The 22,915-nt window shown below is 39.1% G+C and overlaps 1 protein-coding gene across 5 annotated transcripts in view; it reads left to right on the top strand.

Annotated features, from left to right (window-relative positions):
- The window catches only part of RALGAPA1 (Ral GTPase activating protein catalytic subunit alpha 1), a 238,597-nt gene that overhangs the window by 47,931 nt on the left and 167,751 nt on the right, over positions 1-22,915 (top strand). For all 5 annotated transcript variants that reach the window (XM_077819060.1, XM_077819057.1, XM_077819062.1 and 2 more), the window contains exons 13-16: positions 5,554-5,702; positions 7,719-7,848; positions 9,807-10,044; positions 10,363-10,524. In XM_077819060.1, coding sequence (XP_077675186.1) covers positions 5,554-5,702; positions 7,719-7,848; positions 9,807-10,044; positions 10,363-10,524 — 679 coding nt within the window. The remainder of the gene's footprint in view (positions 1-5,553; positions 5,703-7,718; positions 7,849-9,806; positions 10,045-10,362; positions 10,525-22,915) is intronic.

Below are 22,915 nucleotides of genomic sequence, written 5' to 3'. Positions count from 1 at the left end.
GTTCACTGCCTCCAAACAGGGAATGTACACACCAGCCTGTATAGCTCGCTGAGGACTCACCTTCCAGTTTAATACACCGCACAGAGATAGTTTTGTAATAAAACAAGAATCAGTTGATTAAAAAAACAAAGATTGAAGTGATACTGAATATGAGTAGAAGGCAAGTATGGTTACAAAGCAAACAACACTTTCTAGTGTCTAAAACTTAATTTCAGCAAGTTACAATCTTTGTGTAAGTAAGTTTCTCGCTTACAGTAAAGTTTCCACCAACTCTTGCCTTCCAGGCCAAAAGGATCGGATTTAATAGACACAACAGGTGCTGTACCCTATCGACCTTTAGGTGAAGGGTAACTAAACTGTCTCTTTGCTTCCCCTTTTTAGTACTTCAAAGTCCAGTGTCAATCTCAGAAAGGTCTCTTGGGGTGCAGATTCTTTCCCCCAACATGGTTGTTAAATAGCCTTCTCCCCCACTTGTTTAGCTTGATGTCTGTTTACTTTATTTGTAAATGTATTTGTTGTCCTTTTGCCTGTAACCAAACCAATCACGTAGGTAAACGCACAAGTCTGGGTTCATGCTGTGCCTCCCAAATAAGTTTTAAAATCGTATTTCCAGCACACATCTACAACTCTTTGTACACGATCTATGCATACATCACACAATTATTTTCAGAACCAGCATGTTGCCAGTTTACATACGATACCTTAGATGACACCTTTGAGAGAGAGAGATAGTGACAACAGTGTGTTGGGGCAATGTGCGTCAGGCCTGATGTAAGTTACAGTATGGTGTGGGGGAAGTGGGGGGGCTCTGCCAGTGGCCACTGAAGGGTTCCTGTGGTCACACCCTTCCCTCTTACAATGCTGCAGGAGGGTCGTGGCCCATGACTAAAGCATGTAAGTGCTACAGAAATACAAATAATAAAGCACAAAATGGGGAATAACTAGCTACGTGGTAGTGGTGCTGAAAAGGACTTGGGGGTTATAGTGGATCACAAATTGAAAGAATCAACAATGTGACGGAGTTTCAAAAAAAGGCTAATATTATTCTGGGATGTATTAACTGGTATGTCATATGCCAGACACGAGGTAATTTTCCCTTTCTACTCTGCATTTCTGAGGCCTCAGCTAGAATACTGCATCCAGTTCTGGGTGCCACAGTTTAGGAAAGATGAGGATAAACTGGTGAGAGTCCAGAGGAGAACAACAAAAATGGTAAAAGGTTTAGAAAATCTGACCTATGAGGAAAGGTTTTTTTAAAAAAAAAGTGGCATGTTTAATCTTGAGAAAACAAGATATGTTAAGGGCTGTTGTAAAGGGGGTAGTGATCAATTGTTCTGTGTCCGCTGAAGGTAGGACAAGAAGTAATGGGCTTAATCTGAAGCAAAGGAGGTTTGTGTTAGATATTAGGAAACGCTTTCCAACTATAACGGTAATTTAAGCTCTGGAATAGGCTTCCAAGGAAGGTTGTATGGAATCCATCATTGGAGGTTTTTAACAGGTTGGACAGACACCTCTCAGGAATGGCCTAGGTTTACTTGGTCCTGCTTCAGTGCAGCGGGATCGACTAGGTGCCCTCTCGAGGTCCCTTCCACTACGTTTCTGTGATGCTATCATCAAGATCTGAAGTGATAACTGCATCCAGATTGAGTTCTCTTTGACAACAACAAGGAGGTTTACAACACGGTGTCAGAGATTAGCTAAACTGTGGATTGGATGAAATGCTAAGCATTGTTGGGAGAACATTAAAGCCTCTGGTATAGTGAGTCCTGAGACAAAAACAGTAGTATTGGTTCAGCACGAATAACCTGCCCTTTTTTTGATGTGATGTACATTATTCTTGGCCCAGGCCAGGCCACTGATCAAGCCTCCTCAGTTTATCAGAGCCACCTCGACAAGTGAGTAAGATGAATATGCTTTGAGTCCAGAACAACGTATCTTACCGCATGAAGCACAGCTGGCAGAGACGACAAACCAGAGCAATCAAGAGGCAGACATTCATGCAAGGTATTGTGCTCTCTCTACATTTACTGAATCTTATTTCTGGTGTGTGCTTGAAAATAGAAGGGGGTTTATTGAGTCAGCATTGTAAGATGCTGATGTTATAAGGACAATGATAGCTGCCAGTAAAAAAGTAAGCTTACCATTTCCCAGAGATGAACAAAGCTGCAACTGGAGCCTAGAATATCTCTGGTGCTGCTTCGTTCTCTGCCCAAAACCCCCCAAGTTAATGTGGCATAACCAGACTCCCATTCCTGCTGCCTTTGCAACCAAATTTGCTTTTTTCTATAAGCTTCTAGTTGTCAGTGTAGCTTATTATCATAAGGAGCTAAATAGCAATCGTACCCATTTAACACAGTCTCTTATGTAAACTTATTAAAGCCAAATAGAACACCAGATTGATTTAAGGCTTTGTTTTATTGGGGACCAAAGTCCCAAGCAGTAATAAAGTAGTTGGTACATGAAGCCCAGAATTCCTCATTTGCAGGCAGGATAAGGACAATTATTTAGTACGGATATTCACCCTCTGTTCTTTCTCCTTATAATAAAGACAACATTCAAGGGCAGAAACATACAAAGCGTTAGAAATTTTGGAAAAGTATATTTATGGTGATTATTTGTTCAGTTTCTTACTATTTGCTTCTAAAAGCACTAAGCAAGAATAAACATTTCTGAAACTAATGGCGCACATTCTTTAGAATACATAGTATTTTACCAGTGACTTCCTGAGGCTGATCTTAACAGTGGGAACTCTACATTCTTTCAAGTCCAGCACACAGCAGCATTCCAGTCCTGCAACAGGAATAAATTCCTGCTGCCAAATACAACTAATCTCTGCTCTGCTTCTTCCACAGGCCAGGAAGGCACAGCTGCTATGCTGAGTCTAGAAGGTGCTGAGAGCCCCCTTCCGTTGCAGCTGCTTGCATTTCAGTGGAACAGAAAAGGAAAATTACCAGATCCCCTTCTAAAACTTGAAGAGGAAAAAGCCGGCAAAGGACTAAATATTGAGCTGAAGATACCCAAAGCAGACAAAAAAATAAAACTGCGGATATATAACCAATGACTTCATGTGTGTATAGGCCAAAAGATGCAAATCCGAAGAATCAGAAAGCCAGACTCAACTTCTGAGGCAAATATTTGAGGCCTCTATTCCCACCATGAAAAAGGAAGAGTGAGAACTTACACTGGAGTATTAATGTAGTGTCCACCACCTCACTCTGGAATCATTCATTCTTTAACCTCCACATTGTTCTTGTCCTACCTGTTATCCTACTCTGTAGTCTTTCTTACTAACACTGTCCCCAGTGACCTGGTTGAATGCCTATTGAAATCAATGGAAGAATTCCCGTTGACTTAAATGAGCCCTGGATCAGGCCCTAAACCTATGGTTTTCCTCAGCGTAGTAACTCAGACGCTAACCAAACGTACAGTCAGTCTTACAAACTATATTTTCAGTTGGGGTGTGATTGTTTATTAAAAGCTGTATTTTACAACATACCATATGTTTCATGGTTTCCTAAAGAATGAGAAATAAAGACATATATACCTGAAATGTTTTGTCTTCGAATTTGAAACAGACAAATTAGTCAAAAATTATAGTTGCTTTAAAAAAAAAGGGGGGGGGAGAACACTCCCATACTTAATCAGTTTGAGCATTATCCATATCCAAGAGGTAGATATTCAAAGTCAGTGCACAGATCAGTTTGTAGCCTACAGCTGTTGAGACTTGATTAGTTATTTTTCTTTTCTGTTTCCCATTTGCCGCTGTATTGGCAGAGAACACTTTTTGCATTGTTAGCTTTCCTGACATGGTCTCCTGTATATCAGTAATTGGAGGATGCTGAGATATATTAACTTTGTCTCCAAATTATTCTGTCTGTCTGTGGGGAAAACCTCCCCATTTTTGTCATATAGTTGTTGTATAAACTACAGCATCCCAAAATGGCATTGGGACATACAATATAACATTTCAAAAGATGTCTTATCTCCCCTTCAGCCTCATAGAGGCATATTCAACTCTTTTGGAGGCAGTATTTAAAGCAATGTCTTGCTCCTGGGATAATCCAGGTATAATTTCATTACCCAGGAAGCAAAGAATAGGCAGAGTCCCAAGAATCCCTTTAGTTGCACTCTAACTTTTGGTGTGCATGATAAAAATAGTGTCCCATCTGGTACAAGCTGGAGTTCCTGAAGCTCTAAACATAATGCGCTTTAGCAGGCCAGCTAAAGTAAATATCCAGGACATCACATTTGTGATCAACGAATGCTTACAACATAGTAGATTTAGTACCCTTTCTGGTTGATTTGCTTGGTGCTTTGTCTAGTAGATGGAGAATGGGCAGTAGAGTTCCATCAGTAGATCCATTTCAGCTGGGAAGCCTATCTACAAACACTTCTTACCTTAGAGGAATGCTTACTAGCAATAAGAGGCCTCTCTAGGATTGTATATATTTCATTGCTTACCCTGAATGCAATAGTCTCTCCAAGACATTTGCACACGTATGTGTTCCAGTGGTCTTTAATCTTTATTTGTGGCCAGTCTCCAAAATGTGTATAGCTGTTCTCATGCTCACTGAGATTCTAGCTGTCCTATTAGGCTAAGTTGCATACAGAAAGAACAAAAGGTGTGTCTTTATCTGAAAGATTTTCACCCACTCATTTTAGATTCTCAGCGCAGTCCTGCCACCACTCGAGACTGGACCAAGTCTCAACATTGGCACTCAGCTTGGGCAAGTTTGACCCAGGACCCAAGCACAGCAGACATTAATGTCAGGATGCTCATCTTGGAGCGTTGTCTCATACATGATGATTCAAAGATTGCAATCACCTTTCTTTGTTCTTCTAAATTGTCCCCATTGCTGTTTTGTGTTTTGTTTTTTTTAATGCTAAGCAAGACTTGTTTGATACCTTAAATTCTGTAAGGAAATGGATAACTGTACATGGCTAACTCTGATACATAGAGTTCATTGTGGCAGTATGGACTAGGGTGTTGGAATCTTGAGAGAGCAGCATTCTGGGAGTTTTGTATAGCTAAGTGTGAGGGCAGCCTCTTTGGTAAATATCCCAGATACCCTACTCTTAGCAAGCCGTGCTACACGCTGTGGGATAAAAATTCAAGTCCCAAAATATAGAAATTCCACAGTCATTGTCAGGCACAGCGTGTGTGTATATATAGATACACTATCATGGTTTTATCAAATGTTACTTTGTGGTTGTAGTGTTACAGAGGACAGCAGTGGATTTATGCTGTTGGATGTTCTCCAGTTTTAACACAGCCTTGAGTAATTCTCCATATAATATATCTTTAGAAACTTGTACAAATGTTATATAGAAAACATGAAAAATTCTCTCTTCTGCTAAACTGAAACTTAAACCAATTTTATTCTTGAATTTGTCACTCATTAAAGCCGGATAAACCAGTGATGTACCTATGGAAATTTACATCACTACTTTACTTTTATTTTCTACAGTTATCTGTCGGGTTGTTTTAATCAGAGCTAAAACTAGCTAGCTTCTCAGGCTAATAATTTTAATTGCCACTTCTTTTGTTTATAGGTTTTTATAATAAACTCTTCAAATATATTCCTTCTTGAGCCTTCAAATGAAATTAAAACTCTTTTGGATGAACACACTGATATGTGTAAACGCATTCTTAATATCTACCGTCACATGGTGGTGCAAGTAACAATGGACAAGAAAACTTGGTAAAAAAGCTTATGCTTTTATCTTTAAGATTTTTAATGAACTGGACCAAATATTTTAAAAACTTTTTAATACCCAGGAAGTCCAATGGGATGGTTTCTACTAAGTGAGTCAATTAGTCAGTCTTTTTAAGAGTGATGGGTATCCAGGTTTACTTTAAAGTATCATTTTGATGGAGTTGGGGGTATAAAGTACACATGGACCACCGCCTGCCTTCCCCCTGCAAAAAAAACACCTTTAAATAAATCTAGATAACTCTTACAACAGGCACACGTGGACACCTCCATCCTAGCTGGAAGGGGATTGCTTAGTGGAAGGGATAGAAATAGACACCCTCAGCACTAAAAGACAGCATCAGTGATGGTCAGTGGACCTGTGAGGCAAAGATCAGCAGCTGCAATTGTCATTTCTCCAGAGCTACTGAAAGGGTCATAGACAGGCACCTTTTCTGAGTGGCCAGTGCTGAATGTTCATTTGGGATGTGGGGAGAGGAAAGAGAAATAGATAAACTATATGCCTCCTGTGTGGCCACTGATGGCTTCTATTCCAAGGGCAGGACCAGTCTTATCAGCTTTTGGGAGGGTGGTGAATATCGCCATCCCCTTTCCTGGCCTCAACCCTATTAAAAGCTGGGTTCAGTACTACCCATTGGGGGGAATAGTGCTTGAGAGCCAAGAGCTGGGGAAGCCAAGCTCTACTACTTTTGGAGGAGGGATGTTGGGGTTGAATGCCCATTCTACCACTTCCTGTCTGTGGGTATTTCTCCCCCCCACTTCATCCCCCCATGGTGGTACCTGTGACCACTTCAGTTTGTGTTTGTGGGGGGGAGGTGCATTGACCTGTTTTTGTTCTACTTTGTCCCACTCTCTGTGACCCAGGGGTACTTGTCCACCCACCTAGGAAAGCTATAGGAAGATTCTTTTCAGAGATCTGTGTTGGAGTAGGGCTAGCTTGAAGGTAGTGGGTATATACAAGTTCAGTAATTTAATGTTTAAAGGTCTATACTGATCCCTGTCTGCAACTTATTCTGGTGTCAGGATTTTTTATGCAAAAATCCATCCACGCTTTAACCAGTTTATTATTTTCTAACGAACCAGGTACATGGGGCAAAACCCAGCTCCAAAGCTGAGCCATTTCTGTAGTCAGTCAGTCTCGTCTCTTCTTTCTCTTCTCTTTCCTCCCTTCTCCCCCCCCCCCCCCACCCCCCCGGCCGCCTTGTTCTAATGGAATAGTAGAATGCCACCATGGTCTGCTGCAGCAGAGAGCAGCAGCAAATCTTTAAATTTCCAACTTCTTTCGTCGTAATCTAAATTTCATTGTCCCTTACTGATGTCTCCTGAGTTCTTCGTAAGTAGGGCTGCCATCACTATGTATCCATATGTGGAAAAACAAAAGTAGTCAGACTTGGTTCTCTGCTATCCAGTGGAGACTTGGGAGCAAAATGGGAATTTCTAGCAAATTCCAATAGATAATTTTAAATGTAATGCCTTCACAGGCCTCATATAACTTTAAACAAACCTTCAACCAATGTTATTCAGTTGTGACTGTGAAGACATTTCTTTCTTGCCACCCCTTTAGACCTGGTAGAGTATATTTAGAAAGTTATCTTCTGTTATGACACCAGTCCCCTGCCAAATACTCTCACTTGGTGCTTTTAAAAAAGAAAAAGTGTAGGTTAGGATCAGAAATAGTGATCTAATTAAAAATAACTTTGCTGCCATTTGTGACTCCTGAGAGCCACGCTTCCTCGAGAGAGCAGGTAGAAAGGCTTATATGACATATGAAAGGGAATCCTGCAGGGGTTCCTTGTTGTGGCAGTGGAGAGAGACAGGCAATAAGGGGCAGGAGTGATAAACTTTTTAAAAATAGACCGATGTTGGGCTGTTTCTGACCCTACTCTTTCTGTGTTTTTAAAAATATGTTTGTGTAAGCGGAGAAACATAGACAATGATCATTTATTAAGTGTCACGGCCCAAATATATACTGAAAAAGTAACTCAATTTAATATTGCTTTGCAGGGAGCAGATGTTACTTGTGCTGCTCAGGGTCACAGAATCTGTGCTGAAGATGCCATCCCAGGCTTTCCTGCAGTATCAAGGAAGAAAGAACTCCACTTTAGCAGGAAGGCTTGCAGGACCTCTTTTTCAGGCAATTAAATATAACTTTAATATGAGTTTAACTTTGGCTATGAGGCTGGTTGCAACAAAAGCAGTTGACTTGTTTGTCATCTGCAGTGGTATTGTAGCTGTGTAGGTCAGAGTATTGGGGACAAGGTAGGTGATGTAATATCTTTTGTTGGACCAACTTCTGTTGGTGAGAGAGACAAGCATTTGAGCTTACATAGCTTTAGGACAGAAGAAGATCTCTGAGAGTTCAAAAGCTTGTCTCTCTCACCAACAGAAGTTGGTCTAATAAAAGATATTACATCACCCACCTTGTTTCTCTTTCATCTGTGAGACTAGAATTTTTAATATTAAGCATATTGCCTAAATATTGAGACCACTACATGTTAAAGGGCTAGTTGCATCTAATAGTAGCATTATTCTGTATAACAACATGCTAACAACTCTTTGTTTAAGTTGGGGATAATTATTTTTGTCAAGGTCCAGCTCCCCTCCCCTAACCCCCTGGTTTCCTGCCGGCTCTATGCCCACCCTGCCCAGAGAGTAAGGTGACCTTATTTTCCTTTACTGAAAACAGGATGCACAAGGCTGGCATTGCTCCTCTTCCCCTCCCTCCCCCACAACCATTCCTCTGTGCCTCCAATGGAGCCAATTAGCAGAAATGGGCCGGGAGGGTGGGGGGAGAGGAATGGGTGTGGGCTGGGATCTGGGCAGCAAAACAAGGTGTGAATGTGTGAGAGTACTTTTGAGCTTGGACTGAGGAGGTGAAGCTGTTGGACTCTAATCAGCTAGAGCTACGATGCCCCTCTGGGGGCTGGGACAGTAGAGGGGCAGGAAGGAGGCTCTGGGTAGTGGGAGGGACCAATGAGACTCCAGATAGCAGCCCTGGGGAGATGGTAGGAGGCCGGGATGTGGTAGAAGCAGGTGATTGGAGGCGGACAGTGGAGGGAAAGAGGCTACTTGGGGCTCCGGGGACTGGCCCCGAAGTACAAGCGGTGGGGAGGGCCAGGTTGGGGGCTCGGGGATGGGGACGTGAGGCTGGGGTTGGGACATGGGACTCTGCTGTTCAGCCAGCTTAAACCCTTAAACCAAATGCCTCAGACCTCCTGAGCCCCCCACTAATTTACATATGCTTTCCCAGAGTTCCACTGATGCTGTGGGCACTCAGGTTAAGTTAGAAGCCCATTTTGGGGACAACATGGCAAGAAAACAAGGAATACAGGCTTAAGAAAGGAGTTTCTGAACTGTAATCATGTTACTGTTAAAGCATTTGAGAGTTACAGATCTTTGGGAAAATACCCTCTAGTCTGATCTCATCCCTTCTGTGCATCCAAAGATTGCCAGTATTTCCAGCAGGGCAAAGTCCCTCATGGCTTCTTTCCTGCATATCCTGTTTTTCATGTGGCAATGGTAAGGCCCCTTCAGAGAAACACCCTTCTTAAGTAGTCTTTCTCCTTTTGCCATGTGCTTAGCTGGAAAACTGCAGTCCCGCCTTTTCCCCTTGTAGGGAGTACCCTACCTGTGCAAAAAATATTGTTTCATGGGAAAGGGCTAGTAGCAGGCATTCAAAGTAGATAGCCCCAAGTTGGTCTTTTGACGGCTTCTCTGGGGTCTGAAGAATCTCCAGCTGCTTTTTAAAAAAAAAAAGAAAAGAAACAAAGTGCACGGGATGTAATCCAGACTAAACTATGTTAAGATCTGAAGAAATCTTTTATCAAACCAATTTGTTTCCACAGGTAAATGACCAAACATACCACACAACTATGAGTGAAAACAAAAACATTAAGGCTTAATCATCACATGAAAATTCATGTAAGATTTGTGTGAGGTAGAGATGGTGGGGGTATATGTATGTGTGCGTTGTGGACGCTATATGGATATTTCTGTTTTTGTTTTAGACAGTAAAATCTGATGCTCGAATACTCTTCTGTTGGCTTATGTTAACAAGCCAACTATTGTCACTTAAATTACTTATTCTTTTAGACTCTTATAGTAGCCTGGATCAAAGCAAATCTAAACGTGTACATCTCTCGAGAGCTTTGGGATGATTTGCTGTCTGTAATGTCATCACTGACATATTGGGAAGAGCTGGCCACTGAGTGGTCACTGACTATGGAGACACTAACAAAAGTATTAGCTAGAAACCTGTACAGCCTGGACCTCAATGACTTACCACTGGATAAATTAAGTGAGCAGAAACAGAAAAAGCACAAAGGCAAAGGTAAGACATCCTGCATTATATAATTTAATTATATAGGTCAAGATGAGAAGGTGAGGCATTGAGTCCTGGAGGGGATGAGGGGAAAGAGGGAGGTGGGCGCTGGGTGTATGTCTAATTAGCTGTGTCTGTCAACTCAAAAGGGAAGGAGGAGGATCAGGGGAATTACAGGCCAGTCAGCCTCACCTCAGTCCCTGGTTTTTGACTTTGTACATTTGAAGCTAAGTGGAAAATATTTGAAAAGGTGACCACTGCAAACGTTTAATATATGAACATTTCAGGTGACTAAGTGAATAGATTCAAAATTTATATTTTTTGCAGGAGTTGGGCATGAGTTCCAAAAATCATCTGTTGATAAGTCCTTTTCTAGAGGTTGGAGCCGTGATCAGCCTGGACAGGCACCAATGAGACAGCGCAGTGCTACGACGACTGGATCTCCAGGGACAGAAAAGGCAAGAAGCATAGTACGGCAGAAAACAGTTGGTATGTATCTGTACAAACTATGAGACATGTGATTGGGGGGGGGGGGGGGGATTCATAACTGAACATTTTTGTATCTACGTAGTGAACTTTCCCACACAAGTTTCGTGTGTGGTAATTAGTAATGTATGTAAATATATATTATGCAATCTTATGTGGTGTTTTTTGGGGTAAGTGAATAGCATTTCATAACTTATACATAGATTTTTAACAAATACAGGTCATGCAAATGATGTATTCGTGCTTAATGTTTTACCCAATTGCTTAGGCACAGTTTAGCTGTACTAAAAAGTTTTGTTGCTGTTGTTTTATGTGTTAGAAAGAGGTGATGACAAGAGTAGGCATGTCAAGAATAATATGCATAGGTGATTAGTATGAGGCTCTCTAAGTAATGCTGTTTGGATACATTTTGTGCAAAATATGCAATGAATTTCCAAAGTAGAGCAATGAGCCATGTAAAGTATGTGAATCAGCTAGAAGTATTTTGAAGTGTTTTGTCTTCTTGGACATATCCTAAAACCTCTGGTAACTATAAATAGGCACAAACATGTGCAACGCTAACTTCCTGCAGTGATCAATGCCACTACTGTATTCCTTGAAGACATTTTTTTTTCCTGTTTTAAAAATGAGTCATGCTAGACAGTGTTTTAGATGGATTACTTAATGGAGGTCTCATTCATGCTTGTATGACTTGGACTAAAAACTTACTTATTATGGGTTATCTCCTAAAATGATCTCCGTTTTTCTCCATTGCTTGAAGGAAAATTGCAGTTGTTTAAATTCAAAAGAGAAATTGTTTTTTTTAGAAATGTCTGTTGCTGTTTCAATATCTCCATAATGGTAAATGATGTTAGCCTCATTCAGTGAGAGAAGAAATTTTACTGATACTGCCTAACAGCTGGTATGTTTTAACACATTTTGAGACACAGGGAATGCATGTCAGCAGTTGAATATATAATTGACGTAGACTTTCAGAAAGTATTTCTCACCTTCCAGAATTTCGGGGGGGGAAGAGAATTTAAATTTTTAATTCAGTGTTTAAATTAACCATGTTATTTTTCTTAAGAAAACCTGGATTTGTGCTGGAAATGGCCCACCTTGATTATCATACACATTGTAAGGAGAGTGATCACTTTAGATAAGCTATTACCAGCAGGAGAGTGGGGTGGGGGGAGAGAAAACCTTTTGTAGTGATAAACACCCATTTTTTCCTGGTCTGTGTATAAAAACATCTTCTGTATTTTCCACAGTATGCATCCAATGAAGTGAGCTGTAGCTCACGAAAGCTTATGCTCAAATAAATTGGTTAGTCTCTACGGTGCCACAAGTACTCCTTTTCTTTTTACAACACTATTAGTTTCTGCTATTTATTATTAGTGGGTTCTGTTCTGGGTCCAGTGCAATTCAGTGTTTTCATTAATGAAGACTTTGATAATGGAGTGAAGCAAATGCTTATAAAATTTGTGGATGATACCAAGCTGGAAGGGTCTGCTAGCACTTTGGAGGACAGGATGAGAATTCAAAATGACTTCGACAATTAGAGAGTTGGTCTGAAATCAACAAGATGAAATTCAATAAAGGCAAGTGCAAAGTACTACACTTGTGCATTTAATATTTTTCTTCCTAACTACAAAATGGGGAATGACAGTATGTACTCCTGAAAAGGATCCAGGAGTTATAGTGGATTGCAAATTGCATATGAATCAACAATGTGATGCAGTTGTAAAAAAGGTTAACGTTCTGGGGTGTATTAATAGGAGTGTTGTATTTAAAATGCAGGAGATAGTTGTCCCTTTTTGCTTGGCACTGATGAATCTTCACCTGGAATACTGTGTCCAGTTTTGGGTGTCACGCTTTTTAAGGAAGATGTGGATAAATTGGAGAAAAAAAGTTTAGAAAATGTGACCTATGAGGAAAGCTTAAAAAAATTGGACTAGTTTAATCTTGAGAAAAGAAATCTGAGGGGGACCTGATAAGTCTTCAGATATGTTAAGGGCTGTTACAAAGAGGACAGTGATCAGTTTTTCTCATGTCCAGTGAAGGTAGGATAAGAAGTAATGTTCTTAATTTGCAGCAAAGGAGATTTAGGTTAGATATTAGGAAAAACTTTCTAACTAAAAGTGTAGTTCAGCACTGGAGTAGGAATCCCTGTTAGAGGTTTTTAAGAGCATCTTAAACACCTGCCAGAGATGGTTAGCATATACTTGGTCCTACCTTAGCACCAGGACTGGACTAGATGACCTCTCAACATTTCTATGATTCTGTGATTATTTATTTAATGGTAGCACCTAAAGCCTCCATCAGGGCTGGGAATCCATTGTGCAAATGTGTGGGAAGACACAATCTCTGCCACAAAAAGCTTAAATACAACTTCAAATGTCTGCCTTTCTCATGCATTCAAACGCTAATATGCATTTCCTATCTCTCATGCTGATAAGTTGACTGCTTCTAGTTTGACTAAGTATTCTTCCTTATGGTTCAGATTTTTAAAATGTAATTATTGTCTCTCTCTCTAGTTCATTTGTGATTATCCTTGTATGAGAGTTTTCTGTTAACCTTAAGTGCCTTAACAAGGTGATTCCAAATTAAAGATCCTGTTACATTTTTGCTGTCTCTAATTATTAACATTTCAAAAGGTAGATGTTGTATGGTTTCATTCCTAAATCACTGAAACTTATCCAGGTTAAGCTATATATTGACCTAATCAGTAACAAATGAATCTGATATTAGTCTCATTGTAACATATCATCTGTTTGTTTTTTCTCTCCCAAACAATCCTTTTTCATGAAGGAATCTTAACAGGACACTTTTTTTATTAATGTAACCGTTTTAAAAAAAAATCATAAATCTCCATGCTTACATGGGAATATATTTTCTGTGCACAAGTTTCCTAGCATTAATATTACAGTTATAAGGTGGAAACACCAAAAATAGGTGCCAGAGCCAGCCCCCCAAATTCCTATGTTTTAAAAAAAATTATGAAGTGATAAATGGTCTATTTGTGATCTACAGTAACATACTCCAGTATCCTTTTGGCTACTAAATTTTTCTCATATATTTACAATTTACTTTGTTTGGAATAAGTAATCAGATAATTTAAAAAATTTTACTCCGATATTAGCTAAATTTTTCTGCAAACTATTCACATCTTTATCAAACTATTACTGTTCTACTTGACATACAATAAATTAAGTAAAATGTGTAATGAGTTTCCTTCTTCAGTTTTTAAATACAGAGAGTTAATGATTTTTAGTAGCCAGAGTTCACTTTAAAGACTTCTGCGGCTGGTGGTGATGTGTAACATTAGCAATAAATTGGTTTGAGAACGTCAAGGTTCCCCTTCCCACTCTAAATATGTAAGGCTGGCTCTGGTGAGTTAATTGAACCCTGCCATATTTTAATCCTGTGCTTTATTTTCTTCTCCCTCATAAGCATAGTTCTCATCAGGTGAGGAGAGGGAGACCAAGATCTTAACCAATTGCTAATATTGTAAAGCACTAGGAAGGCATTGCTTGGTTTCTTATTTGAAATAAACAGAACATAAATTGATTATGACCATGGCTGTAATTGTAAGACCTTGGTGTCCAGGGGTAGAATATATATTCTCCTACACAATATTTGGCTATCAGATCCTCTTTAAATTCTATATTGACTCTGCAAACAGACCTGAATTTAGGTTTGGAATGGAGTCAGTCCTTAGATGTGATGTTTGGTCTTTGATATACAGTAGATTTCCTTTGATTGTTGGTAATATACTCCTTATATGTTTGAGTAGGGGAAGTATATGTCGAATATTTTTATGGTAAGAAAAAGATGGGGTTATTTTTCTATCTGTATGTTTTGTGTACGTCTGTGTCACCTCTGTTTTGAGCCATCCTCATGCCAGCACCCATTAGTTGCACACCAAATTTTTGTGTATGTTTGACTCGAGTAAAATTCACAGCTTCTCTGATATGCAGTGTGTACATTTATTAGCCTGATCTTATGTAAAGTATTTTTTCAAAAAGGGCCTTTTAACTTTGTATGCATATGGGTTGAAAAATCTTTGTTGGGCTAGAGTCCAGGATTCGTAGCCTAAGCAGCAGATTCTAATCTTAGAGGTATATCATAACATGAAAAATCCACTAATCACTACACATGTCTGCAAGAACAATAGTGAATGATGTGAGAGATTTACTGATGCATATCTTAGGTGAGAATGTGGCCCCAAATAGTCAACAGGTCAGGGTAAAATAGGCATACAATGAAAGCAGCAAGTATGGCATATCCATCTGCCTCCTCTACTCCCTCCCCCCACCCCCAAATCATGATATGGAAGGAGAATAAATATTTTTAATTTTATTATTACTCTATTTAGACAGAGAAAAAAATCAAGACTTTTCCTTGTGAACTTTCAGAATTATCTGGTACAATTTATTGTAAAAAAAATATTGCTATACAACCTTCACTCATTTTGAAAACCTCAAATCCTGGTAATAAGACTCCCCTTACTTGACTATTGATAGTAATATAGCGCATCTTATTTAAACTAAAATAATTTTAAAATTTTGAGCTAGACTGGCTAATGTATTTCACAGCATCTCATAGGCAGTTGTCTTAATATTGATTTGCATTTTTATCTTGGAAAGGCAGTTTACATTTCCATCATCTCAATTGCAAATGGGCTGGAATGTTCAGAAGGCTGTGAAACACTATTCCAGGGCCCTGAGTTGAGGAGTCAAGCTCCTGATTACAAGGAGGACTTCATTTTAAGATTTGTGTTAGGTCTAGTATCTTATAATAAAAGTTAGGTACATGCTCTGTAGTTTAAAAAGTCTTCTAATATCCATGTTCATTTGATTTATTTTAAGATACACAATAATGCATGCTGTGCATCTAATAATAGAATATGGCCTATATTTTAATACTGTAGATTTTGAAAATAAAGGAAGCTGGAGCCGTGCACTTACGGTTACTTGTAGACTTTGCGGCAAAGCTACTTCTAGTCAGTTTCTCTTTCATAAGCAGAGGGCCTGTCTATACAATACTGAGTTTGTGTGAATTGACCCCGCGCTAGCTTGCTATACACTGTCTGTCTTTATGGACCCTGATGATATGCACTAACAGTTCCCTAGTGCATTTTGATCTATCAAGGACTTTGAAACAGGACTAGATCAAAGTACACAAATGAACTGACACTAACAGACACTTAGGGCTTGTCTACACTGGCACTTTACAGCACTGCAGCTTTCTCACTCAGGGGTGTGAACACCCTCACCCACCAAGCACAGCAAGTTTTAGCACTGTAAAGCACCAGTGTAGATAGTCCACGCCCCTTGTGGTTTTTGTTTAATGTTTAGCACTTTAACGTTGCCAGTGTAGACTAGCCCTTAGTGTGTAGTGGGCTAATGCAGAGGAGATTCATACCCCAACTTGCCTCCAGTTAAATGTTTGTATAGAGAAGCCCTATGTTTAATAAGAAGCTGTTTTGATTTAAAAGATGTCTTACCAGACTCTCTTCAAAGTGCTTTTAGAACTGTATAATTTGTATACTCCACTTGTTCCATGTGTTTCCTGCTCCACATACATTGACTCACCATTTTTTTCTGCATGTTGCTATGTTAGAGGCATCCCTTTAATTGGAGTGATAAGTGTGATGTGACTAATTCCAACTTGTACCACTTCCATGTACTTCTGATTCCCATGCAGAATCGGACTCCCATATTTTATTTCAAGATGTTTTGAAGATACATGCAACTGAGTAACAAGTCTATAGATATTGTATTTACTAATCAAGCTTTGCTTTTTTTAAAAAAAGCACTGAAATTCCGATGGAAAAAAATGTCAGTGTATAGTGGTTTTTGAAATCATTTAATTAAGATTTCCATCATGAAAATGCGAAGGAGAAAACTACTGGACGATCATGAATTGTATCTTTATAAGCTTTAGTTATACTGCCATAAATAAATTGTAGTATATGTTCTTGCTGATATACTGCAAAATGGAAACAAACCAATATTATCCAAGGAACTGTTAAAAGATTATTGGGAATATGGCAAATATAATTCCTATCTTGCAACCCTTATATAAATAATCCCACCAATCAGGATGGATTGACTTAAATCAAAGTGATTTAATTGACTAATTCAGAATCAACCAGCAGGAATCCTTATATAAATAATCTGTTTTTAATCTTGTTTTGCATTTGTAGTTTTAATTATTTTCCTAAAGAGTGGTTGATTCTTGTTGCCTGGTATCCAATAAAACTTGTTGATTAGTGACTAAAACACGCAGCTTTTACACTAAATTTGATACCTTTTGATAACCAGGAGGAAACACTACATCTATATCTATTTATTTAAGACTAACCCATTCATTGAGGTTCTAAATTTTTGCATTTCTTAAAATTGTTAGAAAATCTTGAATGGCACATTTCTGATTTATTAGATTAACTTTTACTTGTGATTTGTGTCAAGCTGCATTTGGATGGAAACTAGAATTTAAAATAAGAATACACAAACTGCAATTCAAAATTGTTTATTAATTAACTAAAATCAAACTAAATGAGCTGGAAATAAACTTACTTTTCCATTGCATCAAACTCATTTTTCATTTAAAACTAATTTATTAGACAAAGGAAGTATTTTATCTGTAGTTAGCAAACTGAACTGGTTGTTTCTGGTCACTATGTCCTTCAAGATTTTAGAACTAGTAGATCTCCTTTCACACACCTCATTTTTATTCATAAATTGGAAGTGGAAAACAATCTTTTCAGCCTTTTCAGCTCTCAGTTGGTTTCTCAACTTTGAACTTGTCATTGAACTGAGCTAGTCGAATAAACTGAAGAAAGAAAATATTCATATCTGGGAAGATTTATCAAATATCCATTTATGTTCAGAACTTACTATTGAAATTTTCTCTACAAATAAGAAATTGTTAATGAACTTCAACTAGATTTTTGTGAACTATTTATTAGTAGTTTTTATTAGTATTGTGTGTAAACTGTGAATCTCTGACAAATTAATTTTCTTTTAGTATTTTAAACCCATTGGAAATTCTTGAATTGAAAATTGTTGGTTTATTTCAAAATTAGGATACTCTTGTTCAACACTAAAGCTAGTCTAGAAAAATATAACTAAGAGTGTAAATTACTTTTTAGATTAAAATTGCACAAATTCTGATTGGTTTTGGAATGGTGTTGAACTTGCTGATTTTTCAACCCCTGATGCAGTGGAAAATAATGCTATTTAATTAGTTTATCAGTTTGGGATGGAAAATCTTTGTAACTGTTAGACTAAAGGCATTATTGCTGCTTTACATAAAAAGTTTAAAACTCAAAATGTCTTATGTGTCCACTGATTTTTTTTTTCTTACAGCTCTGCCAATATCTGCCGTGCTGAAATGTTTTAATTTGTAAAGTTTTCTTCCTTTCTTTGTTTTCTCTGTTGCTGCTTTTTCTGTGACACAAGCCTTTCATTATAGTCACTCTTCTTTTTTTCCTTCCCCACTTCTTTCTTTTCCTTTTTTGAAGCCATGAGAAGCCGATCCATTGGTGAATGTGCTCTGCCATCGGCCTATATACGCAGTGCTAAAAGTGCTCCTGTTCTGATCCATACTTCCAAACCCTTCTTGCCTGATATTGTTCTCACTCCCCTTTCTGATGAGCTTTCAGGTAGTGCCACCTCTGCTAATTTCTGCACCCCCTTTATCACTTTTTTAATTCTTCTGCTTTCAAATTCTGCTAAATCAATAAATTCTTCAAAGTAAAATATGGGGCAGGGGGAGGAGAAGGGAAGAGATTAAGAATAAACATTTTGAGTTATGTGAAATATCATGCTATATTTGCAACCCATTCTGGAGCTGTTAGAAGTTAGTGCTGTGCCAATTTTTATTATTAATGTGAAAATAATGGAACTTTTCTGCTTTTTCAGTTTACTCAATAAGGGTAATTTAACATCCATAGGCTGGGGGATAGAATTGCTCTAAAGCTTTATTTGTGGTGGAGGGGGAAGGAGAAGAAAAAGAACAGATTGTTTGTTTGATTGGCTTGCCATAGGCAGTCTTTCAGCATAAGAGTTTTTGAGCATGCTGTCCACAGACATTGTATTGTCAACATTATGGCAACTGTAATAGAAAAGTAATTTGTGATTGAATATCTATAAAGAGATTATCTTCAGAAAAGCCATGTAGCATGGCAAAATATATTCTACAATATGCCTTCCTCCTTTAAAATATATAAAAAGTGGAAAATACATAGTTGGAAATCCCCAAACAGTTTGTTTGTTTGGTTGGTTTTTTTAAAGAGGATAATGTTTTCTGTACAGAGCTGGAGTTTTATGAAAACATGGTTGGTGCTGCAGGATGGTTGGCTGGAAGTTTGACAATAGCTTCTTCTGGAGATTTAGTTTGTCAACAAATAAGTAAAATTTAGAATTAGCACAAACACATTTTAAAAGTAACTAGCCGGTTGTGCTAGATGTGTCGGGTTTTTTCCTGCTGTTTTGTAAGTACCTTCATTAAGCTGTTAGTTTCTTTTCTGCTAACATACGTCCTTATTATCCCCTGCCTAACAAGGTCTTCATGAAGCAACCTGACAACTTGTTACCTTTCCTCTAAAATGTGCATTCCTGGCGAACCCTATCAGCATTCCAAGGTATTCTACTCTGGGAAGCAGGTTGGACTAGAACAAATGGGTTTCAACCTGTTGTGTTTTTTTTTTTAAATCCACAACCCACCGTATCCTGCAATCTTTTATGTGTAAAGAATGGTTGGATTTGGGTCTCTGAATAATTTGGGGGGAGGGGGTTTTAGGGGGGCAATATGGTATAGTCGATAGAGAACTGGACTGGGATTGAGGCTTCCTGTCTCGGCCATTAGTCTGCTAGGTGACCATGAGCAAGTCAGTTTGCCTCACTGTGCCTCAGTTTCTGCATCTGTAACATTCTTTGTAAAGTGCTTTGAGATGTGTGGGTGAAAATAGATTAAAAACTAGATGGTGCCAGTGTACTCCCATTTATAAGAATAGCTGATAAAAGAATCAAGCGCCATATAGTGATCAAAACCACGGGGACAAAATAATTCCCTGTACTAACCTATACTCTGCTTGTAAGAATCAACCGCTTATAAAAATCAAATCTTTTGGGACAGATATGATTCTTACAAAAGGAAAGCATTATTTTTTTTATTTTATTTTATTATTTATTTTATTATTTTATTATTTATTTATTTATTCAGTCAGTTGTAGATCTAAAAAAAGTGGGGTTAGAGAATTTAAGGTTTCTAGGACAGGAAGACAGTTAATGGTGGGGCCTTGTGCCCACTGGTGTTTTCCCTGGTGTTCCCTCATAGCCCAACTGTGGTGTTTTACCCTAGTGTTTGAAAATAATGCATTGAGGTTTTTGTGCAGAATTTAAATGTAATATTTTTTGTTATAGACTCAATGTTGCTTGCTAATACCACGCTATTCTAAAATCTGTTTCATGAAAGATTGGGCTAATCTAAAAGAGCTTCTAAATACGCCAGCGGGTAGAATGGAATTAGGAAGATTAATTAGCACTATAAGACATCTAGTAGCCTTATTCTGATGTATATTGATCTTTTAATCTGTAAATCTTGATTAAATATTCTCCTTGGTAAAGAATAAAATGCATTCAGTACAGCATCAGTATACTGGTAGATGAAGCACCAAACACTGTATGCACACATACATATGTAATAAAGAGCGGTGGAAGTGACTAAGATGTAGTGATAAAGATCCTTAAGTGCTTATACATCTTAAAATCAAACAAACACTTTTGACTTCAAAACAGTTGATACTTTTTCCTATATCATCCTCCTCTCCCACAAAAATAACTGAGGCTCTAAAGCAGAGGTGGGCAAACTATGGCCTGCAGGCCACATCCGGCCCTCGGGACCGTCCTGCCTTGCCCTTGAGCCCCCAACCACGGAGGCTGGTCTCCGGCCTCTCCCATGCAGTCCCCCCGCCTGCGCAGCTTCAGCTCTCTGTATCGCCCGCACTCTGGGTGGTGGGGCTGCGAGCTCCTGCCAGACAGTGCAGCTGCAAGAGCCGCCGGCCTGCCCCGGTGCACTAGACTGTGCGGTAGCGTGGCTGGCTCTGGCCGGGCAGTGCGACTGCCAGTCCTGGTGCTCTAAGCGGTATGGTAAGGAGGCAGGGAGCAGGGGCATTGGATAAGGGGCAAGGGGTCCTGGGGGGTGGTTAGGGACGGGGGGTCCTGGGAGGGGGCGGTCAGGGCACAAGGAACGGAGGAGGGGGGTTGGATGGTTCGGGAGTTCCGAGGGGCAGTCGGGGTCGGGAAGTGGGAGGGTGTGGATAGGGGGCGGGGGCAGAGACCAGGCTGTTTGGGGAGGCACAGCCTTCCCTACCCAGCCCTCCATACAGTTTCAGAACCCAGATGTGGCCCTCAGGCCAAAAAGTTTGCCCACCCCTGCTCTAAAGTGACTAACATGGGCTTGGAATACCTTGGGTTTTGTTGTTGTTTTAATTAAATGAACAGAAATCACTGTAGATCAGCCTTAGTATTTAAAAAGGGAAACAGAAGGCTTTTACCTCCCTCTCCCTGATAGTACATCTTGAATTGCGCTGAGAAAAAATTACACCTTCCGGATTCTGTTTTGTGGTGTATAGCGTTTGAGAGGTCATTTAAAAAAGAAAGGAAAAAATATGCTGAATGCTATTCCCCATAATGGAAGGACCCACTCAAAAGTTATTAGCTGCTATCAGAGAATGAAGGCTGCTAATTTGCCTCCTACGCATTCTTAGGAGTTATGAATTTGAAAACTGATTACTGAATTCCTTTAATGGTGCTCAGAACGGGAGACTGGATTTTCTAAAAATATTACTTTGAAAGATCTTTTTTCTGCAGTGGGCCTCTTGCTTTAAAAGGACATTTCCTTTGGTATGAAAGTAATAAGTGCAATTATAATTATGTTGAAATCATCTAATATTTAAGATAAGCAAGCATTTTTCTACTTTTTTTTTCCGAATACACCCAGCGAGTAAGTATTCAGTATACTTTGTACTCCATAAAATTAGTTCATTTGACGCTATTGAGAGTCAATCGTGCTTCTGGCAGTAAGCCCTCTGTTAGAGCCAGCATTGCCCATAACAGCCTGAGAGGGAAGCTGCGATCCAGTGAGTTAAGGCTCCATACTTTCAGCAGCTTTCTTTCCACTTGTTTGGAGGTAGTTGGAGCAGTTTTATGGAGACTGCATTAGTTGCAGTGCTGCTATCTGTGATGCAGATAGCTGGTACATGGGCATAAGGGGGCACAATGTGCCCCCTCGTATCCTTACACCATCTTCATGTAGTGCAGGTCACCATTTGACCTGAGTTAGTTCATTGAAAGATAATCCTCCTGGATTTATGCCTTTTCTGTTGTGTGCTCCAGCTGCTATGAGGATACCTGCTCCTATCTCCTAGCATGAAGTGGGGAGCAAGAGAAATTAATGTCTATCAGAAAAATATGAAAAATGCAGTTCCTACTACAACACTCTTATAATGAAAAGATGGACACCCCTTTATAGTGGCCATGAGCTGCAGCTTTATTAAATCACATTTTTGCTTGCTTGATATAATATGATGAATGGTGGAGAATTCTTGATGCTCATTCTGTCTTTCAGTTTTACAAGCATCCATGTTCTTAAGGGTTATTCTGTTGGGCCCTAAGGTTCCGTGTTGTCAGGCTCTAGCCTTGCATTCAGGAACATCAGGCAGTGAGATGGTGGCATGTTTGGTGGATACCAGAGGGTTCTGTCTAATCACCTGGCAGATCAATTTTCTCCACGAACCAAGTAAAATTCTAGATTCTGATAATATTTGAATGTTTGTGGCAATTTATATGTCCAACACAGTGTTTCTAGTGATCAAGGGCAGAGAACTGGTAACCTGAATGGGCACCACATTTAAAATCTGGCATGAAAGCTCTAAATCTCTTTACCTGATAGGATAAGGAAGCAGCAACTTGGCCTGCTCTTGAGAGGATGTTAAACTTTAATGTTGCAGCATAGATGCCCAGGCCAATACCATTAACCTTCTGCGTTCTGTCAGTTTAGGCTGTTGACTACAGCCAGTCCATGTAGAAGAGCATCTTAGCATCCCTGAACTGTTCTCCCACTGGGGTTGCTAATTCTTTAATACTTTTGGAAAGAATCTTATAGAGGCTGTATTTATAGTGATTCACTCTTCATACAACCTTAATTTTTGTAAGGTCTTACAGGAAACACGTATATTAGCAGGTCCATGTTATGGTAAGTAATAGCAATGAATAGAGGCCAAAATTTAAAGATAATCTGAGTGAACAGGGATTTCACATCCCATTACACTTTTTTCTTCTAGTATTCTTTTCACATGTGCTTGTTCCGAATCCTTAGCATGTTCATAAGACTGAATACATTT

This window comes from Eretmochelys imbricata, chromosome 6 (assembly GCF_965152235.1).
Source record: "Eretmochelys imbricata isolate rEreImb1 chromosome 6, rEreImb1.hap1, whole genome shotgun sequence".
In the NCBI taxonomy this organism is placed as follows: Eukaryota; Metazoa; Chordata; order Testudines; family Cheloniidae; genus Eretmochelys; species Eretmochelys imbricata.
Note: the sequence above shows the minus strand (reverse complement) of the source record. Positions and strands in the feature narration are given on the sequence as shown.